This window comes from Trichosurus vulpecula, chromosome 1 (genome assembly GCF_011100635.1).
Source record: "Trichosurus vulpecula isolate mTriVul1 chromosome 1, mTriVul1.pri, whole genome shotgun sequence".
Lineage (NCBI taxonomy): Eukaryota > Metazoa > Chordata > Mammalia > Diprotodontia > Phalangeridae > Trichosurus > Trichosurus vulpecula.
This window is the reverse complement of record NC_050573.1, coordinates 7,019,616-7,042,631: the sequence shown is the minus strand read 5'-3', so window position 1 is coordinate 7,042,631 and position 23,016 is coordinate 7,019,616. Positions and strand designations below refer to the sequence as shown.

The window sequence follows — 23,016 nt, the reverse complement described above, 5'->3', positions numbered from 1 at the left end:
TTTTCCCAATTTTTCTTTTACTTCTCTAATTTGCTTTGTAAAATCTGTTTAAAATTCTACCAGGAATCTTTTTTGGGGCTGAGACCAAATCAGATTTTTCTTTGAGGCTTCACATGAATACATTTTGACATATTGTTGCCTTCTAAGTTCGTGCCTTGATCCTCCCTCTCATCATGCTTACTTTCCGTAGTTAAGCTCTTTTTCAAATTTTTTTTGCTCATTTTTCTGCCTTTTTTTGACTTGGTGTTTTTATGTGAAAGTTTTGATGGAATCCTAATAAAGCTGTCCCCAGCCCCAATATTCTAACTTCCTTACGTGCCCCACTGAACAACAGGTCCACTGCCCCTACCTAGATACTCACCCCCAACTGACCATCCTAACTTCTTCATATATGTCTTATGGCTCACTAGAATAACAGGTGTGTCCATGAACTCATACTTCTCACAGAACAGCAGGTATGTCCTTGGGTTGGGATCCCAGCCACTGCCTCTAATTAGCTACTGCCCCTAGACCCATTCCCCATATTTCTCACAGAAACAGCAGGTGTGTCCATGCACTCAACCATAACCACATCCATGTAGCCTTAGACAGGACCACAATACTCAGCCAATCAGAAAGCAGCACCACCAGGATGCCCAAGCAGGATGTGGACCCCAACACAATAGAAGGGACGTTCCCTAAGTAGGCACCAGGTCAGGAATAGTAAAGAACTGACCTAGAGTAAACCTATGAGGTAGAGAGCCTTATTGTAATATCACTATCATACGTACTCACCCCCCCATGGGTTTTTCTGTATGCATTGTGGGTAATGGCATGTACAGTTCCACTGTGGCCAGGACCCCTCCTCCATTACCTAATCCCTTAACAAACTCCTCCTGCCTTTTTAATATTAATCATGTTGCTATATTCTGTGTAAATTTTGCTTGTGTAATCAGTATCTTTCCCCTATAAAATCCATCTTGCTTTCTCTGAAGTTGCTGGTTCTTCTTGGAACTTAGCCTGCTTCATGGGAGGCATGAATCTCAATAAATGCCTATACTTGGATCAGAGGTGGTCTGACTGAATTCTTTGAGATGCTTCCACCACAACAGTTGCCAAGGTTTTAGTGCTGGGGCCCTGGGTCTCACTGCTGGATTTCACTGAACATCTCTGTGGGCTTAGCTGCTTGCTTTCCCAGGAGGGTAGGCTTCCCTTCTGGCTTGTACCGGGAGTGGGGATTCCCTGTTGGCCTCCCCTGAATGTAGGGTTCAGCAAGTGTGGCCAGGCCCAGGGATGGGGCTCAGCTGCTGGGCTGCTGTGGAAACAGGGTCTCTCTGTTGGCTAGAGCCAGGGCCAGGCCTCACTAATAGTCAGGCTTCCTGGTGGCTTGTGCTGGGGGAGGGGTCATTGGTGTGGGGTCTCATTTGGCAGTACAGACTGCTCACTTGCTTAGGGGGCTGCTGGTTAGCAGGAGGGTGGGGCCTGGATGGTGATTTGTCCCCCACTTGGAGCCTTGCTGCAGGGCCCCTGCTGTGAGCCTGGATGCTGCTGCTCCCCCCAGCCCAGTGGGACTCAGCATTCTTGTCTGGCTGCTAAGCTGCTTCCCTGCTCCTGGATCCATTCTGAGGCAGTTTGGAGAGGAATTTGGGAGATCTTCAGAGGGCTCCCTCCTGACTCCTGGATCCTGGCACCAGAACAGCTTTCAAAGCTGGGGAGAGGCCAAAACAGGCTTTCAGGGGGGCAGCAGAACTCCAGAAATGAGAGGAGAACATGTGGAGGGAGACAGGGAGCAGATGAGGGGCTGGGGAGGGGGAAGGAACCTTAGAGGGGGAGGGTCAGAGAGGGGGAAGGGGCCAGCCGGGCAGAAGAGGAGGAGTGAAGGGCCCTGAGGGAGATGCTGTTTCTGTTCTGTGCTCAGCAGGCACCTCTCTGGAGGCCAGAGGGGAGGGCACAGGGGAGGCAGGCCTGGGAGGGGTTTTTGTCTCACTTCCCCATCAGTCTGTGTCACTGTGAGGAGCACCACTATCATATGACTGACAGTAATAGTCAGCCTCATCCTCAGCCTGGAGCCCAGAGATCCTCAGGGTGGCCGTGTTCCCTGAGCTGGAGCCAGAGAATCTGTCAGGGATCCCCGAGGCCCTGCTGTTATTATCATAAATCACCAGCTTAGGGGCCTGGCCAGGTTTCTGCTGGTACCAGTGTGCATAGTAACTACTAAGTGCATCCCCAGCACAGGAGATGGAGGCCGTCTCTCCCAGGCTTTTGGACACTGAAGATGGCTGAGTCAGCACAGAGGAGGCCCCAGAACCTGCAAGAGAAGGAAAGAAGAGAGTGGTCAGAGGCAGGGCCCTCTCTCCCCCAAGGGGATGCTGACCCCTCAAGCAGCTTCAGGATGAGCTCAGGGCAGGACTAGGCCTGGTCTGAGACATTGTGGGGCCTGAGGCACAGGGAGGAGACCCAGGGAAGCCTCACCTGTGTAGACAGTGAGGAGTGAGAACAGCAGAGAGATCCAGGCCATGGTCAAGGTTCCTCCCAGAGCTCTGTGTCCTGAGGCTCCCCAGCTGGGGCTGGGCTCCCCCAGGGCTCTCTTAAGACCAGCCCAGGCCCTGCAGGGAGGAGGCCCCCACATGCAAATCTGCTCCTGCTCTGGATCCCTGAAGGAGGGGCCTCAGGTGATGAGTGACTGACCCTGTGGGCTCCTGGGGCAGAGGGGGCAGGTCTTTTTCTGGCAGGGGAGGGTCATCATGTCCCCTGAGGTCATTTCCAGCTCTGAGATTTTGGAATTCTGGGAGTCAGGTTTATTCCCCACCCCCAGGCCTGTGTGTGATGCTGCAGGACCTTGTCAATGTAGTTCAACTGTTTTCTCCTCCTGGACCTTCCCTGTGCACTGGGGCCTTCTCACCATGGCCCGTCCCTCCTCCATGCTGCCCTCACCTCCCGTTGGTGACTTCCCCCCCAGATCTGCTTGGGGACTGCCAGGCTTCATCCCCTCCACCTGTGCCTGTGACTCTGGAGGCTTCAGGAACACCGTGGAATGGGGACTTCTCTCCCCCATCACTGGGAGATCCTTTTCCTGGGCTGTCTTCCTCTGTTAGAATAGAAGCTTCAAGAGGGCAGGGATTCTCCACTTCTTTGCCCTGGAATCCCCAGCACTTAGCACAGGGCCTGGTGCACAGGAAGGATTAAGATATGCTTGTTGCCTTGCCTGGCCTCCAGTCCAGAGCTGCCTTCATGACCATCCAAAGGAACAATTGTAACAGACAGCAGGCCCAGCTTCTGCCCCCAACATCCCCTGGGCTCCTGCTGCTCAGGCCTCCCAGGGGACTGCAGAGGAAGGAAGCCAGACACATCCTCTCTGTGGGCCTCCCTTCCCCATTGGTAAAATGAGGGTGGTTGGACCAGGGGATCTCTAAGTTCCCTTCCAGCTCTGGCCTTCACTGATCCAGCCCAAAAGGGCCTGTTTTCATCTCTGATTCTAAGCATATTCTCCAAACATTGAGGCTTTTTGGGAACCAAAGTTAGGGGCAAAGTAAACATTAAATTTTTTATTTATTTTACAAAATTTATTTAATATTTGAGAAAACAGGAGATTGCCATGTGAGCACTCTCTCAGCATTCAGGGTATCCTCTTTGACTGTCTTATACTGTGGCTTCTGGGAATGATGCTTCAGGCCAGATGGGGAAGGTGAGTTCTCTCTAGACCCCCAGAGCCCAACCACAGGAGTCAGGGAAACCACCCAGACCCCAGCCCTAAGACACATGCTGAGCCTCAGATGGCCTGGGGAAGTCCTCCCAGCCTCAGCTCATCCTGGGCTCAACCCCTCTGAGATCATCTCCCCTGGTCTGGGCCTCCCTTTTCTTTCCACCCTGGAACAGGGAAGGATTGACATGTAGGTTTGATGAGGCTTGGAGTGGGTGGATCTGGTTCAGGTGTGAAAGAATTCACTTAGACCTTCCCTGTAGCCATTGGGAGCTTTACTGATGCACAAACAGTATAGGTCTCCTAGCAAGAAAGCTAAGTGAGACCCCGATATTTGGGGGAGTTCGGCTTATATAGAGGTTTCGGAATGATGATGTAGTTTTAGAGGTTTTTATGGAGCATAAAGGTTAAAGACAGGACAGGGTGACATAGGATGAGGGAGACAAAGGGAATTCTTCATGGTTTCAGGACCATGCAGGAGGACACAGGTTAAAAATGAAAGGACAGGGGGCACAGGATAAGGGGCATAAAAACAATTCTCTTGATATGGGTTCTAGATGATTGGGAAAGGACTTCAGAGCACCTTCAGGTTACAGAATAAACTTGGGCTTCACAAAGTACTAAAAAAGCTGTGCTGAACATTATTTTTTAACCCTTAGGTCCCTGTTTGCATCTCCATCATGTTGGTGGAGAAGTAACTCCACAGGGAGATCATCACAGGCCTTGGAAGCAAGTGTGGATTGTGGCCAACTTTGACCTGTAGGTGAGAAAGAAAAAAGAAAGAAAGAAAGGACCAGCTTTACCTCCTCTCTGAACTCACCCTCTCTTCCAGCCTGAGCCATGATCCTCTTCCTGCTTTGGTCTCTGTCTTTCCCCTTTCCCTTGTCCTTTGCTTTCCTCTCCATCCTCAGCCCATTGTGTCTCAGTCTCAGCCCCTCTTACATTATCCCCTCTGTTCTAGGCTTCACTTCTCTGTGCACCCTGCAGCTAGTTGGTACAGTGGTTAGAGTTTGGGACTTGGAGTCAGGAAGATCTGCTTTCAATTCCTTTCTCTGAGGCTTATGAGTTGTATGATCCTGGACAAGTCACCTAATGTATGTGGGGCTCAGTTCTCATGCCTGTAAAATGGGAACATAATAGCCCCTCCTTCCGATGGCAGGGCTGAGGCCTAAATGACCTAACACTTGTCATTGTGTTGCAAACTTCAAAGTTCCCAGTAAATACTGCATGCTGGCTGTCCCTGCGGGTCTGAGCCCATTGCCACCCTGAGTCAGATCACAAAGATCTGTGAATGGAGGGAAATATGGGGAGGGTGAGTGTGGGAGGCCTTTTCTAGGGGTTCTTGCTGCAGCTTCCTCTTTTGCCTGGGACCTTTCCTCATTGCCCCAACCCCCAGCTGAGAAGACTCCTTCCTCCCCCAAGTCCCCGGCATTTCTCTATGTTGTCCTTCCTCATTCAGGGGCATCTGGGCTCCTCCACTAGAAGGGAAGGGCCTTGACAACAGAGCCAGCTCCTGTTTGTTATTGTGCTTCTTGCCCCGGGCACAGTGCCTGGCACAGTGTAAGTGCTGAAGGATGGCTTGTTGTTGGACTGTTCTGCACATTTTTAGTACCTGAGGATGTTGTTTAAACTCTAGAGCCGAAGAGAATTCTGAAGTGTCCCCTACAAAGGTGGGAGATTGAGAGGGGCAGCTCTCCATTTGCCCACAGCTCATTGGGAAGGCCTGGGAAGGCACATCAGCTGAGCCTTCCCCAGCTACTGGGCAGGAGACCATGAGCTCAAGAGCCAAGAGTCCCCGGGGGCATTTGTAGCCCAACGCAGGCCCCAACCTCATTCTAACATCTCCCTCTGGTGGGCACAGGGCCAATGGCAGCCCCAGGGAAGGTTGGGAGAAAGATTGTTTTTTTTTTTTACTTGCTTTCTCCCTGGGAAATGGAAGCTCCTTGAAAAGAGGGACTGTCTTTTAGCTTGAACTTATGTTCCCAAGTATTAGTACAAGGGAAGGAAGGAAAGGACCTTATGCACATTGTCAACTGGCAACCTATACCAGAAGCTTGTTCAAAGAACAAACAGAATGGGGTTCACCCTTAACCGGAGGTTTGATCAAAAGAACAAGTAGGATTAGGTTGCATGGGCATGTTGATTTCTCTCAAAGCTGGGGATGCCTATGTGTTCGCACATGGAGCTGTTCAAAAATGAGTTCAAGAAAAGGCCAGATGAAGATGCTTTACGTCCTTAGAGCTAGGGAGTGTTACTTCTCCTTCCATTCCTGGCTCAGGACACCTGTGTTAGCCAAAATATAATCTCCATATGTGTTAAACATTATATGAGAAAGGAATTTCTTAATAGGATGGACTCAAAAAACACGGATGGCTTAGTAATATTGTGTACATATAAGAAACAATTGTCTTACCAAGAACTCCACATGTCAGATAATGAATTCAGGGTGTAAGAAATGGGAGGAGGAGTTTTGTTTCCACAGAATTGAAGGTGTACCTTTCTCCCTCCCCCACCCAAGCTTTAGCAGAAACCAGGCCTCAGGTGGGTGAGGTGAAAGGTCAGAGGCTTGTACACATGCTTAAACCAGCCATTTGAGGAGGGCATGTTGTAGGCAGTCAGGGGGTTGTGTGTGGCCAATGAAGAGCCTGGCCAGAGATTTGAGGTGAGGGTGTATTAAAGGACTGGCATCCATCTGAGTCCATTGGGTTTGACATCTTTCCTGGAGAGAGTATCCTCAAATGAGGCCTTTAAGGAAACTTTTGTCTTTAGTAAGGATAATAGAAGGATAGGATATTGTGCTGTCAATTCTTATCTTTCATATAATTATTCATTATTTTATGATTTGTTCTTTGACCCCTTCATCATTGAGAACTTCATCACTGAGTTTCCATGTCCCTTTGCACTTTGTGTTAGGGTCACAATGTGTTGTGATTACAATTTTATTCCTTTATGGTCTATAACAGATGTGTTTTTATTTTTGCCTTATTCTAAGCATTTTCAATCTCTTCTTCCTAAAGCATGGTCTGTTTTTGTAAGGGTTCTATGAGGTGCTGAGAAATATGTATATTTTTTAACAATCCAACTCAGCAGATGTCAGGACAACTTTAAGTTTAATTTCACCAACAATTTGATCAATTCTAATATGTATTCTTTTATTTTTTTGATTTGTCTAACTTTAAAGGGGGTATTAAAGTGTTCTACTCTCTCCATCTATGTCCTCTATTTTACTCTTCTTGCAGTTCAACTCATTTTTGATTTATGAATTTGTGGCTTTGGTATTTGGAGCACATAAACACAATATTGAGACTGGATTGTTGTCTATGTTTCCTTTTAGCATGATGTAATTTCCTGGTTAATTGTTGATTACATTAAGAATTTTTGTTTTTGCTCATGTTAACCAGCTTGCCCCCCCCTCCCCAAACCATCTTGAACCCCACCATCATGTGAAAAAGCCTCAAGCTTGGAGTAACCAATCAGAAGGACACCCTGATTGGAATAACAGATGTGCTTTGTATGCTCTCTGAGGGAACCTGAAGCTCTGTTTCTGGATTTTGCTGATAGGGAACAGTCTTCTGACTATGACCAGGCACCTTGAATGAGACATGTTCCTTACCTTACTGTTTTGTTGTCTTACAGAACCCCATGTTTGCAGTTAGTAGAAAACTAGACATTCTGGGGTGATACTATTTGTTTTGTGGGACTATAATTTTGGCTAATGAAGGACACTAGTGTCCTCAATAGAGGAGTGGGGTTAGTGGGATAAGTTACTCTGTGGGTATAAAAACCTCTTCAACTATCTGTTTTTTGAGCTCATTTTCTAATGAACTCCTGTGTGTGGACTGACAATCCTTTCCAATTATTTGAACTCCAGTAAGATCCAACGTCTGAATTAATCATCCAAACTGCTTTCCTCTACTCTCAAAATGCCCTTTCCTGTCTCAGCACCTTCATAGGATTGACACAGATGGTACCTTTTCCATGGTGACAGGGTGTCTGCAACCAGAACAGTGGGGCTTCTCTTGTCTTGATATTCTATTGACGTTTGCATCTTGGGATCACAATTTCTAATTGACGCTGCCTTATCAATTGACTCATTCGACTAAGACCCTTCCTTTCTTATGATATGGAGACCATAAACTGGAGTTGGGATTGTTACTTAAGACTTGTCATTCTTCTTTCAACCAATCAGAAGTTTTCTTCTGATTCCATGATCATGTATCTCCTAGCTTTTAGGGAATAAACTATATAAATGTACATATCACCAAGCCTGTTTGCCTCCTTTAACCGAACTTCCAGGTTGACAGTTATGGTGATGTAGAATGCATATAGAACTGATGGAATGGCAGAACAGTATCCCAACCTCACCAAATCTATTGACTCAGGCATTTCAGGATTCATTTTTCCTGGAGTCTTAACCTTGACAGAGTGAGGTAAGTTCTTCCTATTCCCAGTTTCCAAAGGACTCTCACTAATTTGGTTGAAGTCTGAAATTTCCCTTTAAAGGTAGCTCTGGGGGCAAGGATCAAATCTGCAGTCAAACGCTGCGTATAGATCCCCTGGAAGTATAGATTGACCTTTGGAAATTAGCACAAGTATTGCCAGCACTAGTGTCAATTAACTAAAGATAGCCCAAATTATGTTGGCCACAATAGGGCTCTTTTGGACCTGTCAAAGTCGCTTTATCTTAAAACCAAATTAAGTTTAAAAGGCCAACAAAACATGTAGCTGGGGTGGGAATGTTTTCACCATGGATTTACAGAGACAACTGAGTGAGAACAAAAGGCAGAAGCCTCTTCCCTTAAGGCTCCCCAAGCTGCTTCAGCATCACCCCCAGTATTGGCTAATTCCCTTCACCTCACTCTCCCCTCTTGTGCAACAACCTCAGCCCTAGCTGTTCCTCCACTCCTTCTGCCCTATGCCTCCCCTCCTTCCTCCCTCCCTTCCCTTAAAGTCTCTGGTTCTGGGGAGGGTAACTGCACTTTGCCTCCTCCCCCTCCCCCTTCCCTTAAGGGCTGGCTTTGTGTCAGTTATAGTCTCAGTGTAGGTTATGGAATGTCAGAAACGTCAGGGATGCCAAAGCTTCCCCCAAAGACCATAAAGGTGCTCTGAGCTGTGATACCTGAAGCAGGCAGCTATTGCTAGAAAAACCCTGCCCCCAGCCCCTAACTGCAAACCCCAGTCTGCATAAGAAAAAAACAGACTGAGTTCCTGGCATTTGGCGAGTGTCCTGGGCCCCTAAGACTTTTCCAAGGAATGTAAGCTAATTACCAGGAAAAGCCTAACGATCTTCCTTTGTCTAACTGAGTGGGCTCAGAGATGTCTCTATCTAATGTCAACAGACTGAGCCTGAGTATCCCTTGGTCTGTCCATGGCCATTAAGGACGAAAGCCTCAGCCCTAGACATTATCTTGAATTATATGACTTTTGCCTTATCTGGAGCCTTCCTTGTTGTGGGAGTTATGGCAAGATGGACACAAGGATCCTGGGTTGTAATTTCAGTTGACACTTTGTCAGCTATCTGATATGTTGTATCTACAATCTATTAAGGAGGTTCCTTTTATCATAGTCATAAAAAGTACAGGCGTGCTGAGTCTGCAAAATGACATTTCAAGAGATAATTAACCACTGTACCCTGTATTCTCTATAAAAACTACACTTGCACTTCAAAACCAGGCCATATTGATTTGGGATGAATTCCCCGAATGACCGTCGACTAATAAATTCTCCATTTAAAACTTATACTCTGTGGAGTGTCTCACTTGCTTCTGGTATAACAGAGCAAATGTTGCATGTCCCATCTCTATCAGATCTTGAGTCCTTGCCAATTCCCCAAACCTCTTTCCTTTGAATAATAATAGCCAATGCATGATGGAGATTTCTAGAAAGCCTCTAATTCCCTCTCTCTGTCAATTAATTCTGAGCTCAGTTTGCATTTGTCCTGTCAAATTTTGTCTGTCAATATGTATGTATGTCTCTGTGTCTATCTTTTGTGAGTGAGTAAATTTTAAAATGCAGGCACTCAGAGATTTCTAAGGGCTGTAGCTAGGGAAACAAACAAAACTGTAAGACTCTTTTTCTTGTTCCTGGTCTGGCCAAACCTGGAAATATAGTGAGCAGATTCTGGGATTAATCATTAAAAGGTTTGGAAACTGATTGGTTGGAACTAGGAGAGAAAACTTCTGAGACTGTGCAAAAACAACCCCCCCCCCCAATCCTGATCACTTTTTCTCCACTCCCTTGACAGAGTTTAGAGGGCATGTCAGCGTGAAGTTTTTTTAACAGCCACAAGTGTTCTTGTTAACTCCTCTCATCCCCAGATCAGATTAAGAGAAGAGAATGCTGGAGAATTGTAGGGAAAACTTAAATTAGCCTTCCCTACCTGGCAAAGGGAAAGGAGGGGCAGCAATTTACAAATTGGCACCTATAAGATTGCTTAATATGACAGAAAAGGAAAATGATAAATGTTGGAGAACATGTGGGAAATTTGGAACAGTGGTGTATTGTTGGTGAAGTTGTGAACTGATGCAGCCATTCTGGAGAGCAATTTGGAACTAAGTCCAAAGGGCCATCGACCTGTGCATACCCTTCAATCCAGCAATACCACTACTAGGTCTATATCCCAAAGAGATCATAAAAAGGGAAAAGGACCTATATGTACAAAAATATTTATAGCAGATCTTTTTGTGTTGGCCAAGAATTGGAAATCGAGGGCAAGCCCATCAATTGGGGAATGGCTGAACAAGTTGTGGTATATGAATGTAATGGCACACTATTGTTCTCTAAGAAATGATGAGCAGGCAGATTTCAGAGAAGCCTGGAAGGACTTACATGAACTGATGTTGCATAAAGTGTGTAGAACCAGGGAAACACTGTACAGAGCAACAACAACATTATGCCATGATCAACCATGATAGACTTAGCTCTTCTCAGCAATACAATCATCTGAGACAATTCCAAAAGACTTCTAGTGGAAAATGCCAACTACGTCCAGAAAAAGAACTATGAAGCCTAAGTGCAGATTGAAGCATAATCTTTTCGTTTTACTTGTTGTTTTTTACTTTTGTTTTTTTTTTTTCATTTTGTTCCGATTCTTCTTTTACAAAATGACTAATGTGGAGATATTTTTAGTATGATTGAACATGCATGGACTGTTTCAGATTACATGCCATCTTGAGGAGGAAGGAAACTTTAGTACTCAAAATCTTATAAAAGTGAATGTTGAAAAATTAAAATAAAAATAGATTTTTAAAAAAGATACAAATAAAAAGGAAAATTAAAAAGAATTTCTTGAAAGATATTGTCCAGACCTTTTTTGGATCATGGCTTTCAGATAGTCAAATAAATCTTATGTTCTCTCTCTTTGATCTATTTTTAGGTCAGTTTTTTTTTCCAATGCGAAATTTCATATTTTCTCTTATATTTTCTTTTTTGATTTAGTTTTTTAAAATAATGTGTTGTTGTCTCAAAGAGTCAGTTTATGCTTGTTCAATTCAAACTTTTAAGGAATTCTTTTCTTCAGTGACATTTGGTACTTCCTTTTCCACTTGGTTGTTGGGGGTACCTGACCAGCAAGGACCCCAATCTCGGGATGCAATGATGAGGCGGGAGTCAGAAAGGATACAACACCGATTTATTGGGAGACATTATCCAGTTTTATAGGGTTTTGCACTTCCTGAGCAGAAGCAGGTGTTCAAGGGTAATGGGATGACCGCATGGGAAGAAACAGAAATGTTGCTGTATGAGTGTATTGTTGCACTTTGATTAGATATGGGTATCGATATCGGGTGGGAAGAATCTGGGTTGTTGCAAACTATGGTTCCTACAAGTGTATGGGAAAAATTAGGACTGTTGCAAGATAGTTTCTGTAGGAGTATGGGAACAAAGGGGGATGCTGTCCTACAGTATCTACGGAGGTATGGGAAGGCTCAGGCGTATTGCAAGCTGGTATCAGAGCTGTATGAGCTATGTGAGGCACAGGGCAGGATGTCCTTGTAAAGTATGAAAGAAGTTGCAGTAAGTAAAGTAACAAAGCATTGCTGCGTTAGGCACTGGGTCAAGAGCATAAGGTAATGGCCATCTGGGTTCCTCCTTCTGGGCTTGTGAATCCATTGTGGACGGACTCTGCCTGCATGTGTAGGATGACTACAGGGGGCTGTGAAAGGCAGAGGCCCTCCCTCCAGGCGCCTGCCATTCCAGCTCCTACTAAGCCTGTCTGGTTTTACCCAGGAAACAGGCCAAGTGCTAGGGTCCTGACAGCCCTGGGGTCGGCACCAACCCCTTACATTTGGTCAATTCTATTTTGAAGGGAGTTATTTCCCTTAGTAAATTTTTGTACATCTTTTGTCATGCAATGGACACTTTTTATGTTGTTTTTATGTTACTCTCATTATTTTCCCCATTTTTTCTTTTACTTCCCTAGTTAGTACTTAAAAATCCTTTTTAAGTTCTTCCAGGAATTCCTTTTGGGCCTGAGACCAACTTACATATTTCTTTGAGGCTTCACATGTAGCCATTTTGACACTGTTGTCCCTTTCTAAGTTTATGTCTTGATCCTCTTTATCACCACAGTAACTTTCCATAGTCATGCTTTTTTTTTCTGTTTTTTTTTCTCATTTTTTTTCTGCCTTTTTTGTGATGTGATGTTTTTATATGAGAGTTGGGCTCTTGTCTTACACTGGCCCAAGCTTTTAGTGCTGAGGCTCTGGGTCTTACTGTTGGCTCTCACAGGGCTTTCATTGGAGAAGAGGTTTCCCTTCTGGCTTGTACTGGGGGTTGGGACCTCCCTGTCAGCCTCCCCAGGGTGTGGGATTTAGCTGTTGGCCTGTACCAGGGATGAGGCTCACTTGCTGGGTGGCTGTGTATGTTGGTAAGCAAAATGGGCTCTTAGCACTTAGTTCAACAAGTACCCTTGAAGAGTTTGGTGTGTTTCCTTTGAGTAATTCAGTGTATTTCATTGAGCCTTACTAGGTGCTAAGCCCGGTGCCCAAACCCCTATTAGGTGTAAAACCTATGTGGGTGTGGATTGGTGACTGGGGTGGGGCCCAAGGTGGGGCTAACTCAGGGGAGGGCCTAGTTTACAAATGAGTTTGAGTGATAGGTTTGGGACATCAGAAGCTCTTAGACCACGAGGGTTTAAGTCGCCTCTTTGTGATGATTTTAGGTCACGTGGGTGAGTCTCATGTGTGACTCACCCCCGACGCTGAGAAAGATATAAAACCAGGGGTTGGTTTCCTCTTCCTTGGAGTTCTTACCCACAGCAGTGGTGGCTTGAGTGACTCTGGGCCAGCCCACATTATGAGCTCCCGGGCTGAACCTAGGTGCTGGTAACTATGAATTGAATTGGGTCTGTCTGTTTGTAATTTGTTTGGGGCTCTCACTTGTGTATTAGGAGGGCAGAGTTTATAATCTCAAAGAGGATCATATATATGTCTGAAATGTTCGGAACCACTGGATATAAGAAACTCTCAAAGTAGGAGGCAGAAGAATCAAAGCATATATTTAGGCTCCACAGTAACCAACCCATGAACCAGCATCCCCATTTTGACATATTGATCAAAAGCTTCCAGGCCCAATAAGTACACCTTACAAGAGTAACCAGGAGGCTACAGAGAAGCATGGTGGTGTAAAACAAAATCATGCTTCCCCCTCTATGGTAAAAAGATTACCCACTGGCCTCAAGTCCTTGTTCAGCTTCCTCCCGTAGGTCAGCCCTGCTACTGGCAGCTCCTGCTTCAGCTTCGGCTGTGGCTGTAGTTATAGCAGCCTCTGGCTCCAACTGAAGCTGTTTTTAACCATCTGGCTTCTTCGGGGGTGTAAGGTACACTGGGGAAAGCACAGGTTCTTTCTATCTGCTTAAGCAAGGTGAAGGGGTTGACCAGGAAAGCACAGGTTTTTTCCATCGGCTTAAGCAAGGGAAGCAAGGTGAAGGGGCCGACAAGCTTACTCCAGTCCAACATACAAACAGCATTCAGTTCAGGGGAAAAAGCCAAACTAGTCAAGGGCACTTGTTGACTAAGTGCTAAGGAGCTCATTTTTGGTTGCCAACACAACTTGTGATGGTGCTGATGCAGAGACTCCGGGCAGCTGCAGCTAAGGAGCCCTCCAGCTCATAAACCCGGATGCTGAGACTTTGTTGAACTCTGGTAACTATGTATTGGGATTTGAATCAGACAAGGTCTGTCTGTTGATGTTTATAATTTGTTTGTATTTTGTTCTGAAGTTCGGGGTGCTGGCTTTTCCCCCTGAACTAAGTGAATGATATTTGTATGCTGAATTAAAGTAAGCTTGTCAACCCCTTTAACCTTGCTTTCCTTACTAAAGCAGATCAAAAGAACCTGTACTTTTGCAGTGTGTTGGCAGCTTTCTGGGTGCTGGTTGTGGGTGGATCTTACACCTCCACAGAAGCTGCTAGCTGGATTGTTGAAACACTGTGGAAACCGGGCCTCTCTGCAGGAAGACCATAGCATAGAGGTCTCTGTGTTGGCCAACCCTGGGGTGGGACATCAGTACTGTCCAGAGTGGCCTCAAGGCCTCCCTAGTGGCTTGTGCTGGCAGTGGGGATGTTGGGGAGGGTGTTACTGAGCTGCACACACTGCTTGCTTGCCTAGGAGGTTGCTAGTTTTCAGGAGGGTGGATCCTCCCTGGAGGATTGTTCCAGGCTTGGAGCCTTGCTGCAGGCCCCCTACTGTGAGCCTAAATGCTGCTGCTGCTGCTGCTCTTGGGCCTTACTTGCCTTTCAGTCCATTGAGAGAGACCATTCCTACTGGCTAGTTACGTGCTTCTAGATCAGTTCTGAGACTGTTTTCTAGTGGTGTACAGTGGGATTTGGGAAGGATATTCCTTCTTCAGTCCACCATCTTGGCACTAGAATATCCTTGAAAGCTGGGGAACAACCAAAATAGGCTTTCAGGTAGGCAGCAGAACTCAAGCAATGAGATGGGAGCGCGTGGAGGGAGGGAAGGAGCAGATGAGGGCTTGGAGTGGGGAAGGCCCATAGAGGGGGAGGGTCACAGAGTGGTAGGGCCCCCTCAGGCAGAAGATCATCAAGGGAGGAGGGGAGGAAGGGCCTGAGGGAGAAGCTGTTTCTGACCTGTGCTCATCAGGCACCTCTCTGGAGCCCAGAGGGGAGGCCTGGGTGTGGTTTTTGTCTCACTTCCCTATCAGTCTGTGTCACTGTGAGCATCAGCATCATTATCCCACAGCAGACAGTAATAATCAGCCTCATCCTCAGCATGGAGCCCAGAGATGCTCAGGGTGGCTCTGTTCCCTGACTTGGAGCCAGAGAATCTGTCAGGGATCCCCGAGGCCCTCTTGCTCTCCTCGTAAATCACCAGGACAGGGGCCTGGCCAGATCTCTGCTGGAACCAGTATACATATTTACTATTAAACCTCTCCCCAACACAGGAGATGGAAGCCATCTCTCCCAGGCTTTTGGACACTGAACGTGACTGAGTCAGCACATAAGAGGCCCCAGAACCTGCAAGTGAAGGAAAGAAGAGAGTAGCCAGAGAAAAAGGCCTCTCCCCCCTAGGTTATCCTAACCTCTCATGCAGCTTTAGGATGAGCTCAGGGCAGGACTAGTCCTGGCCAGAGACATTGTGGGGCCTGAGCCATAGGGAGGAGAACCTGGGAAGCCTCACCTGTGTAGACAGTGAGGAGTGAGAACAGCAGAGAGATCCAGGCCATGGTCAAGGTTCCTCCCAGAGCTCTGTGTCCTGAGGCTTCCCAGCTGGGGCTAGGCTCCCCCAGGGCTCTCTTAAGACCAGCCCAGGCCCTGCAGGGAGGAGGCCTCCACATGCAAATCTCCTCCTCTGGATCCCTGAAGGAGGGGCCTCAGGTGATGACTGACTGACCCCATGGGATCCTAGGGCAGAGGGGGCGGGTCCTTTTCTGACAAGGGAGGGTCATCATGGGGCCTGAGGTCATTTCCAGCTCTGAGATTCTGGGATTCTGGGAGTCAGGTTGATTCCTCCCCAAGCTCTGTGTCTGATGCTCCAGGACCTTTTCAATGTAACTCAACTGTATCTCCTCCTGGACCTTCCCTGTGCGCTGGGGCCCTCTCACAACGGAACATCTCTTCACCATGCTGCCCCCTCCTTGCATTGGTGAGTTCCCCCAGGACTTGCTTGGGGACAGCCGGGCTTCATCCCCTTCAGCTGTGCCTGGGACTCTGGAGGCTTCAAGAACCCCATCACTGTGTGCCCCTTTCCTGGGCTGTCTTCTCCTATTAGGTTGTAAGCTCCATTAGGACAGGGACTATCCATTTATTTGCACTGGGATCCCCAGCACTTAGCACAGAGCGTGGTGCACAGGATGGGATTAACAAATGCTTGTTTCTTTGCCTGGCCTCCAATCCAGAGCTGCCCTCATGACCCTCCAAAGAACAATTATAACAGAGAGTGGGCGCAGCTTCTGCTCCCAGATCCCTGGGGCTCCTGCTGCTCAGGCCTCCCCAGAGGCTACAGAGGAAGGAAGCCAAACACGTCCTCACTGTGAGCCTCACTTTCCCATTGGTGAAATGAGGGGGTTGGACCAGGGGATTTCTAAACATCCTTCCAGCTCTGGCCTTCAATGATCTAGCACAAAACACCTGTTTTCATCTGGGATTCTAAGCAGATTCTCCAGAAACCTAGACCCTTATGGAACCAAAATTTAAGGGCATTTATTTAATTTTTTATTTACTTTTTAATATTTATTTTAAATTTTGAAAAAAAGGAGATTGGCAGGTGAACATTTTCGCAGCATTCACGGAGTCCTCTTAGATTGTCTCATCTCCTGGCTTCTGGGAATGATGCTTTCAGGCCAGATGGGGAAGGGGAGTTCTTTCTGGGCACTCAGAGCTCCACCATTGCAGTTGGGGATACCACCCAGACCCCGAACTTAGGACACATGCTGAGGCTCACAGGGCATGTAGAAGTCATCCCAGGCTTAGCTCATTCTGGGCTAAGCCCTCCTGAGATCGTCCTCCCCGGGCTTGGCTTCCCTGTTCTTTCTGTCCTGAAACAGGTGGTAATCATTTTATATTAAATTTGAAACTCCAATAGGAACCAGAGCCTGAACTAATAAAATAGAGGAAGAGTCTGGACCTAACAGCTTCTTTGTTCTCTGAGTAACTCAGAAAATGCTTCTACTTATGTCAACAGGTCCAGATGGGGCTGACTTAGGAGCATTCTTCCCTCTGTCCATGGCCATTAAAGGTGAGAACCTTGACCCAAGATACTCTCTTGAATTATGTGACTTTTCTCATCTTAATATTTTATGGGCATATACTATGTTATGGAATGTTAATGGTAAATTAACACAGAGAACCTAGGTGGCAATTTCAACTGACATTTGTCAACTATCCTGACTTATTGTGTTTACAACCTATTCCATTAAGGAAAATCCTTTTCTTGTATCATGGTTCAACATATATGGGGATCATAAAAGTGAAGTAATGCAGGCATTCTGAGTCTCCTAAAAATAATGTATTTTTCTCATTTTTCTCATTCTTTTGTTCAGAAGTCAGACTTTTGTCTGGCACAATACATGTATGTGTCTGTTGGCTTAAGGGAATAAATGAATAACTAATATAAATTTTCTGTCACCTAGCCCTGTTTGCCTCCTTCAACCAAACTCTCAGGTCAACACAGGGAAGGATTAAGATGTATGTGGATGGAGAAGGATCTCCCTAGGGAGGTCATCACAGATCACGGGAGCAAGTGGGATTGTAGACAAGTTTGGTCCTTGGCTCAGAAGGAAAAAGGAGAGAAAGAAGTGAAGAAAGGACCAGCTTTGCCTCCACTGACATCAGTGCTCATCCTGCCTTCCAGCCTGAACCATGATCCTCTCCCTGCTTAAGTCTCTGTCTTCCCCTTTCCCTTGTTCTTTGGTTTCCTCTACAGCCTGAGCTCATTCTGGGGCTCAGCCTCCCTGATATTATCCCCATTGTGCTGGGCCTCACTTCTCTATATATCCTACTGCCAGGTGGTGCACTGCTTAGAGCTTCAAACTTGGAGTCAGGAAGATCTGCTTTCAAGTTCTGTCTCTGAGGGTTGTGAGCTGTGTGACCCTGGGCAAATGACCTAACCTGTCTGAGGCTCTGGTCCCTTATCTCTAAAATTGAAACATGATATCCCCTACCTCTCAGGGCAGGTAGTGAAGGCTAAATGACCTAACATATGTCATTGTGAAGCAAACCTCAAAGTTCACATTAAACACTACATGCTGGCTGTCCCTCTGGGCTTGAGCCCACTCCCACCCTCAGGCAGATCACAAAGATCTGGGAATGAAGGGAGATGTGGGAGAGGAAGAGCATGGAAGGCCTTTTCTAGGGGTTCTTCCTCCAGCATCTTTTTCTTCTTGAGGCCTTTCCTCATCTCTGTTAACCACAGAGGACAGGGCCCCCTCCTCCCCCAAATTCCTGGCATTTCTCTGTGTTGTCCTTCCCATTCAGGGGCATCTGGCCTCCTCCAATAGAAGGGAAGGGCTTTGAGAACAGATACTGCTCCTGTTTGTTATTTTGCCTGGCACAGGGTAAGTGCCCAAGAGGTGATTATCACTGGACTACTCTGTACATTTTTAGTTCCTGAGGATGTTGTTCAGTCTCTGGGGCCTAAGGGAACTGTCCCCAAATAAGATGGGACATTGGGAGGGGCTGCTCATCTATCCCTAGCCCAGTGGGAGGGCCTGGAAAGGCAATATCAGCTGAGCCTCTCCCAGGCCACGGTGCAGGAGACCAGGAGCTCAGGGGCCAAGGGCCCCAAGGGGCATTTCCAATCATACTTAGCCCCCAGCCTCACTCCCACATTTCCCTCTTGTGGCTTTTGGGCCAATGGCAACCGCAGGGAAGATCAGCAGAAAGTTTTTTTATTTCCCTTTACAAATGGAAGCTCCTTGTAAGCAGGGCCAGTCTTTCTTTTTGCTTGAATTTATATTCCCAGCTCTTACCACAGGGGAAGGAGTTAATGGACCCTAATGTACATCAGTGTATAGAGGGGCTCTTCATTGCAGCCAAAAAAAGAGATTAGATTCTTATTTCCCAAATATATGGAAAAGATTGAAATTTATGAGAATAAAAATCCTTCCCTAATTGAAAAATGGTTACAACATATGAGTGGCCAGCTTTCAGAGGAGGGGACCCAAGTGACCAACAGTCAGATCAATGGAAGCCTGGCTTTAATTAAAAGAGTTAGTAAAATGCCATTGCTCTCCAGGGCCTCCTTAAGCAGCTGCTTCTCAGTCTGTCTACTTCTACTATTCTGCCCTTTGTCTGACAGGACTCTTTTGGGAGCTTTACAGATGTTAGGTCATTTTATCTCCACAATAACCAAGGGAGAAAATGCCATTATCATCCTCATTTGACTGATGAGGAAGCTGAAGCTCATAGAGGTTGAGTGACTTGCCCAGGGTCACACAAACAGGGTCTGAAGCCATATTCAAACTCGGGTCTTCCTGACTTCCAGTCAAGGATCTCTCTACTTCCCCAATCGGACAGTCCCTTCTCCTTTCTCCCTATTTCTTAGTGGTCACACATCTGGGGACTGTCTGAGGCCAGATTTGAACTCAAGAAGATGAGTCTTCCTGACTCCAGTCCCAGTGCTCTATCCACTGTGCAACCTGGCTATCCTGTTCATTCAACTGCCCTTACATATGTATATACAGCACACATTTCATATTTAATATTAATCACATGCATGCTTTAAGGTTTTCAAATGTATTTCCTAAGTGTATTTATACAGGTATATATGTTTTTACAAATATATGTCTGTGTATTCATGACTGTGTCGACATATATCTCTTTCTATTTCTATGTGTGTCTGTGCACCTTATGTGTGTGCATGTAGACCTATTATTAGCCCTAACCAATGGTCCCCAGACCTCTGCATTTGTCATGACCTCATTCTGTGAGCTTTCTACTGCATTCCTGCTGAGTTCAGGAAATGTTTATAGAGCGATACAAGGCGGGCTCAGAAACATTTATCAACCAGCATCTCTGAAGGGAAAAGAGGCATGAATAGACTCATAAGTTTAAGGTACATGAATGCTTTTTAAAGTGTCGACAACCAAAAAAAACCCAAGTTCTGATGAGTTGTGATGGCTAGGTTCTGAAGTGTCAATGCTCCTTAGAATTGGTTCCAGCAGAACTCTCATGACATCATCCTTATCCCAGTGATTCTGAACCTCCAGAAATCAAGACCTTCTGATGACTCTAGAGCACATAAAACTGTGTGGTGACCAGGGCAGGAACAGGTTCATGTCTTAGTTCTCTACTGGATTCTGACACTGTGGCCAGCACTGCTCAACCCCAGAACACGATACTAGTCAACTTCATTCTCATGTTGGACCCCAGTGATGATGAGGGCAGAACCAGGTAAGGATCCCAGGGTACGTGGTGGTAATACCACCTATTATTCCCTGAGGAACAGGCTCCAACCCCTGCTGGACCCAGACAGCGGCATTTCTGGTGGTAACAGGTCTGGTGCTAGAGCCACAGATCACTCTGACTGACCCTTCTGTGGACACAGACGGTGATGACTCCTGACTTAACACAGGCTGAGAAGTGGTGCCTTAAATCAAAAGGGGGACACCCATCAGGAGCATTACTCCAAATGGTTCCTCTTCACAGTCCCACCAAAAGCCCAAACACTTTGCCCTGACCTGCGCAAAGAATGAGGAGCAGGACGAGAGTGGGTGCCCAGGTCGTGGTGGAGATGTGCCTATGAGCTCTTCTTCCAAAGACCACACAGCTGGGGCTGGCACCCATAGGCTCTCTTATCCTTCACAGTCAACAGGCATGAAAATCTTCCCCATCTTCAATCTCTTTCTGGTGTCTGTGGTCTGGTCTTTGGCTTCCACCATAGCAGAAGCTGAAGGGATTTTGGGGCACTACTAGCTCTTTGTTCAGTTGAGAAACACCCCAGCTTGTTCAACACTGTCCTCTACTGGCCAAGGCCAGTAAATGCTGCTTCTTCAGAGAAGTACATTCCTGTAATTCTCATCTTCCTGTGGGAGTGTAATACCAAGTAATATCACTTAGGAAAAAAAAACAAAACAACCATAACAGCCTAGAAGAATCCACCATCCTGGGGCTTTTAAGGCTGAGAGAGCTGGAGGTTCCAGCAGGAAGTCAACTGAGCTGGGAGCTCACCTCCTACAAGACTGTGGACCTTTTTTTGACTCAGAATTTGAGAACCAATGAGCTTGGTGAGAGTCGCAGAAAGACTTCCAGAGCTTAAGAAAACAGCATTGGGGTCTACTGGTAAGGCAAAGGTGAATGAATTTTCAAGAGATCTCATTGGCATGATTTATGGTTTCCCTTTAGACCATTCATGATTGGGAGTAAGAAGGAAGAAAGGAGATCAGAGGAGGCAGGAAATATATGTATATATATATACACACACATACATACATATATATGTATACACACACACACACACACACACACATACACATTAGTGGAGTAAGAACAGTGGAAAGTTTAAATGTCAGTAGAATGCAGGATCCCCAATCCCTTGTTAAAAGATTGAATTTCAGCAGAACCTGTGCTCCAAGAGACACCTGTTCTTCCAGAATCTAGAGGAGAACTGAGAACATACAGTATATATGAAGCCTCTCACAGTGGCTAGAAAGGATTGTTCTTCTCTACAAGGAAGAGAGGGAGGTCTGTGTACCGCTAGTTATATTGGGAAAGAGGTAGCCCCCCTCATATCTTTCAGGCTGCCAGGCTGATCCAGAGCCTGAGGCTGTTCCCCACCAGCAGACATGGGATTAGGAGGGCAAATCTGTCTATTTCTGAGGCATGAGCAAATGTCCAACCTCCCAGAGAAGGATTTCCTGAATAACTGAAACAGAGTTTGAGGAAAACACATCCCCAAATGCATAATCATAGTCTGAAAACAAAAGGAAAATACTCCCCTTCACCCCTCATGTAATCCTTATAATACTAAAAAAATTGAGAATCCTGTTTGAATTCCCATGGTGTAGCACATCCTCTGAACCAGGGGTGGGAAACCTGCAGTGTGGAGGCCACATGTGATGTTCTAGGTCCTTGGATGCAGCTTTTTAATAGAGTCCAGGTTTTAAAGAACAAGTCCTTTTATTAAGGAGATTTGTTCTGTGAAGTTTGGATTAAGTCAAAAGACTGCACTTGAGGACCTAGAGAGCCACACATGACCTCGAGGCCTCAGGGCCCCTACTCCTGTTCTGAACCAACCCTTTTCCTGCAGTTCTCACTTGGCTCCTTTCAAGTCCAAGCAAAGCAAGTTAGAGAAGTAGAGGAAAAATTGGGAACAGAAATGAGAAGGATGCGAGAAAACCATGAAAAACAAGTCAATGACTTGCTAAAGGAGACCCAAAAAAATACCAAAAAATACACTGAAGAAAACAACACCTTAAAAAATAGACTAACTCAAATGTCAAAAGAGCTCCAAAAAGCCAATGAGGAGAAGAATGCCTTGAAAGGCAGAATTAGCCAAATGGAAAAGGAGGTCCAAAAGACCACTGAAGAAAATAGTACTTTAAAAATCAGACTGGAGCAAGTGGAAGCTAGTGACTTGATGAGAAATCAAGATATTATAAAACAGAACCAAAGGAATGAAAAAATGGAAGACAATGTGAAATATCTCATTGGAAAAACCACTGACCTGGAAAATAGATCCAGGAGAGGTAATTTTAAAATTATTGGACTACCTGAAAGCCATGATCAAAAAAGAGCCTAGATATCATCTTTCAAGAAATTATCAAGGAGAAGTGCCCTGATATTCTAGAACCACAGGGCAAAATAGAAATTGAAAGAATCCATCGATCGCCTCCTCAAATAGATCCCAAAAAGAAATCTCCTAGGAATATTGTCGCTAAATTCCAGAGCTCCCAGATCAAGGAGAAAATACTGTAAGCAGCCAGAAAGAAATAATTTGAGTATTGTGGAAACATAATCAGAATAATGCAAGATCTGGCAGCTTCTACATTAAGAGATCGAAGGGCTTGGAATATGATATTCCGGAGGTCAATAGAGCTAGGATTAAAAGCCAGAATCACCTACCCAGCAAAACTGAGTATCATGCTCCAAGGCAAAATATGGACTTTTAATAAAAAGTTGCAAGTTTCTTTTAGCTTCAGCTCCCCACAGTCTTTCAATGTGGAGGGTGGGGGAAGGGTGGGGCCAGGAGCACATGGCAGCTAAGAGCAACAACCCCCCACTTAAATTTCTCTATAGTTTCTGTCTCTCTCTTTCCCAACTTTTACTTTAACTTTTAGCCTCTGTATTCCAATTTCAATCTTTCTTTCCTAATCTTGACCTAAACTACCTCAAACATTTCAAGTAAATAATAAATTACATACTCACCCAGCTTTTCCTT

General features: G+C 45.9%; 2 gene segments (V, D, J or C); both read right to left on the bottom strand.

Moving 5' to 3' along the window:
- Positions 1-1,973: 1,973 nt before the first annotated feature.
- LOC118847219 lies at positions 1,974-2,563 on the bottom strand. The segment is given in 2 exon segments: positions 1,974-2,287; positions 2,452-2,563. Coding segments are annotated over 2 exon segments (360 nt in total).
- Positions 2,564-14,838: 12,275 nt separating this feature from the next.
- On the bottom strand, positions 14,839-15,394 carry LOC118847115. The segment is given in 2 exon segments: positions 14,839-15,155; positions 15,319-15,394. Coding segments are annotated over 2 exon segments (363 nt in total).
- Between the last annotated feature and the right edge of the window lie 7,622 nt (positions 15,395-23,016).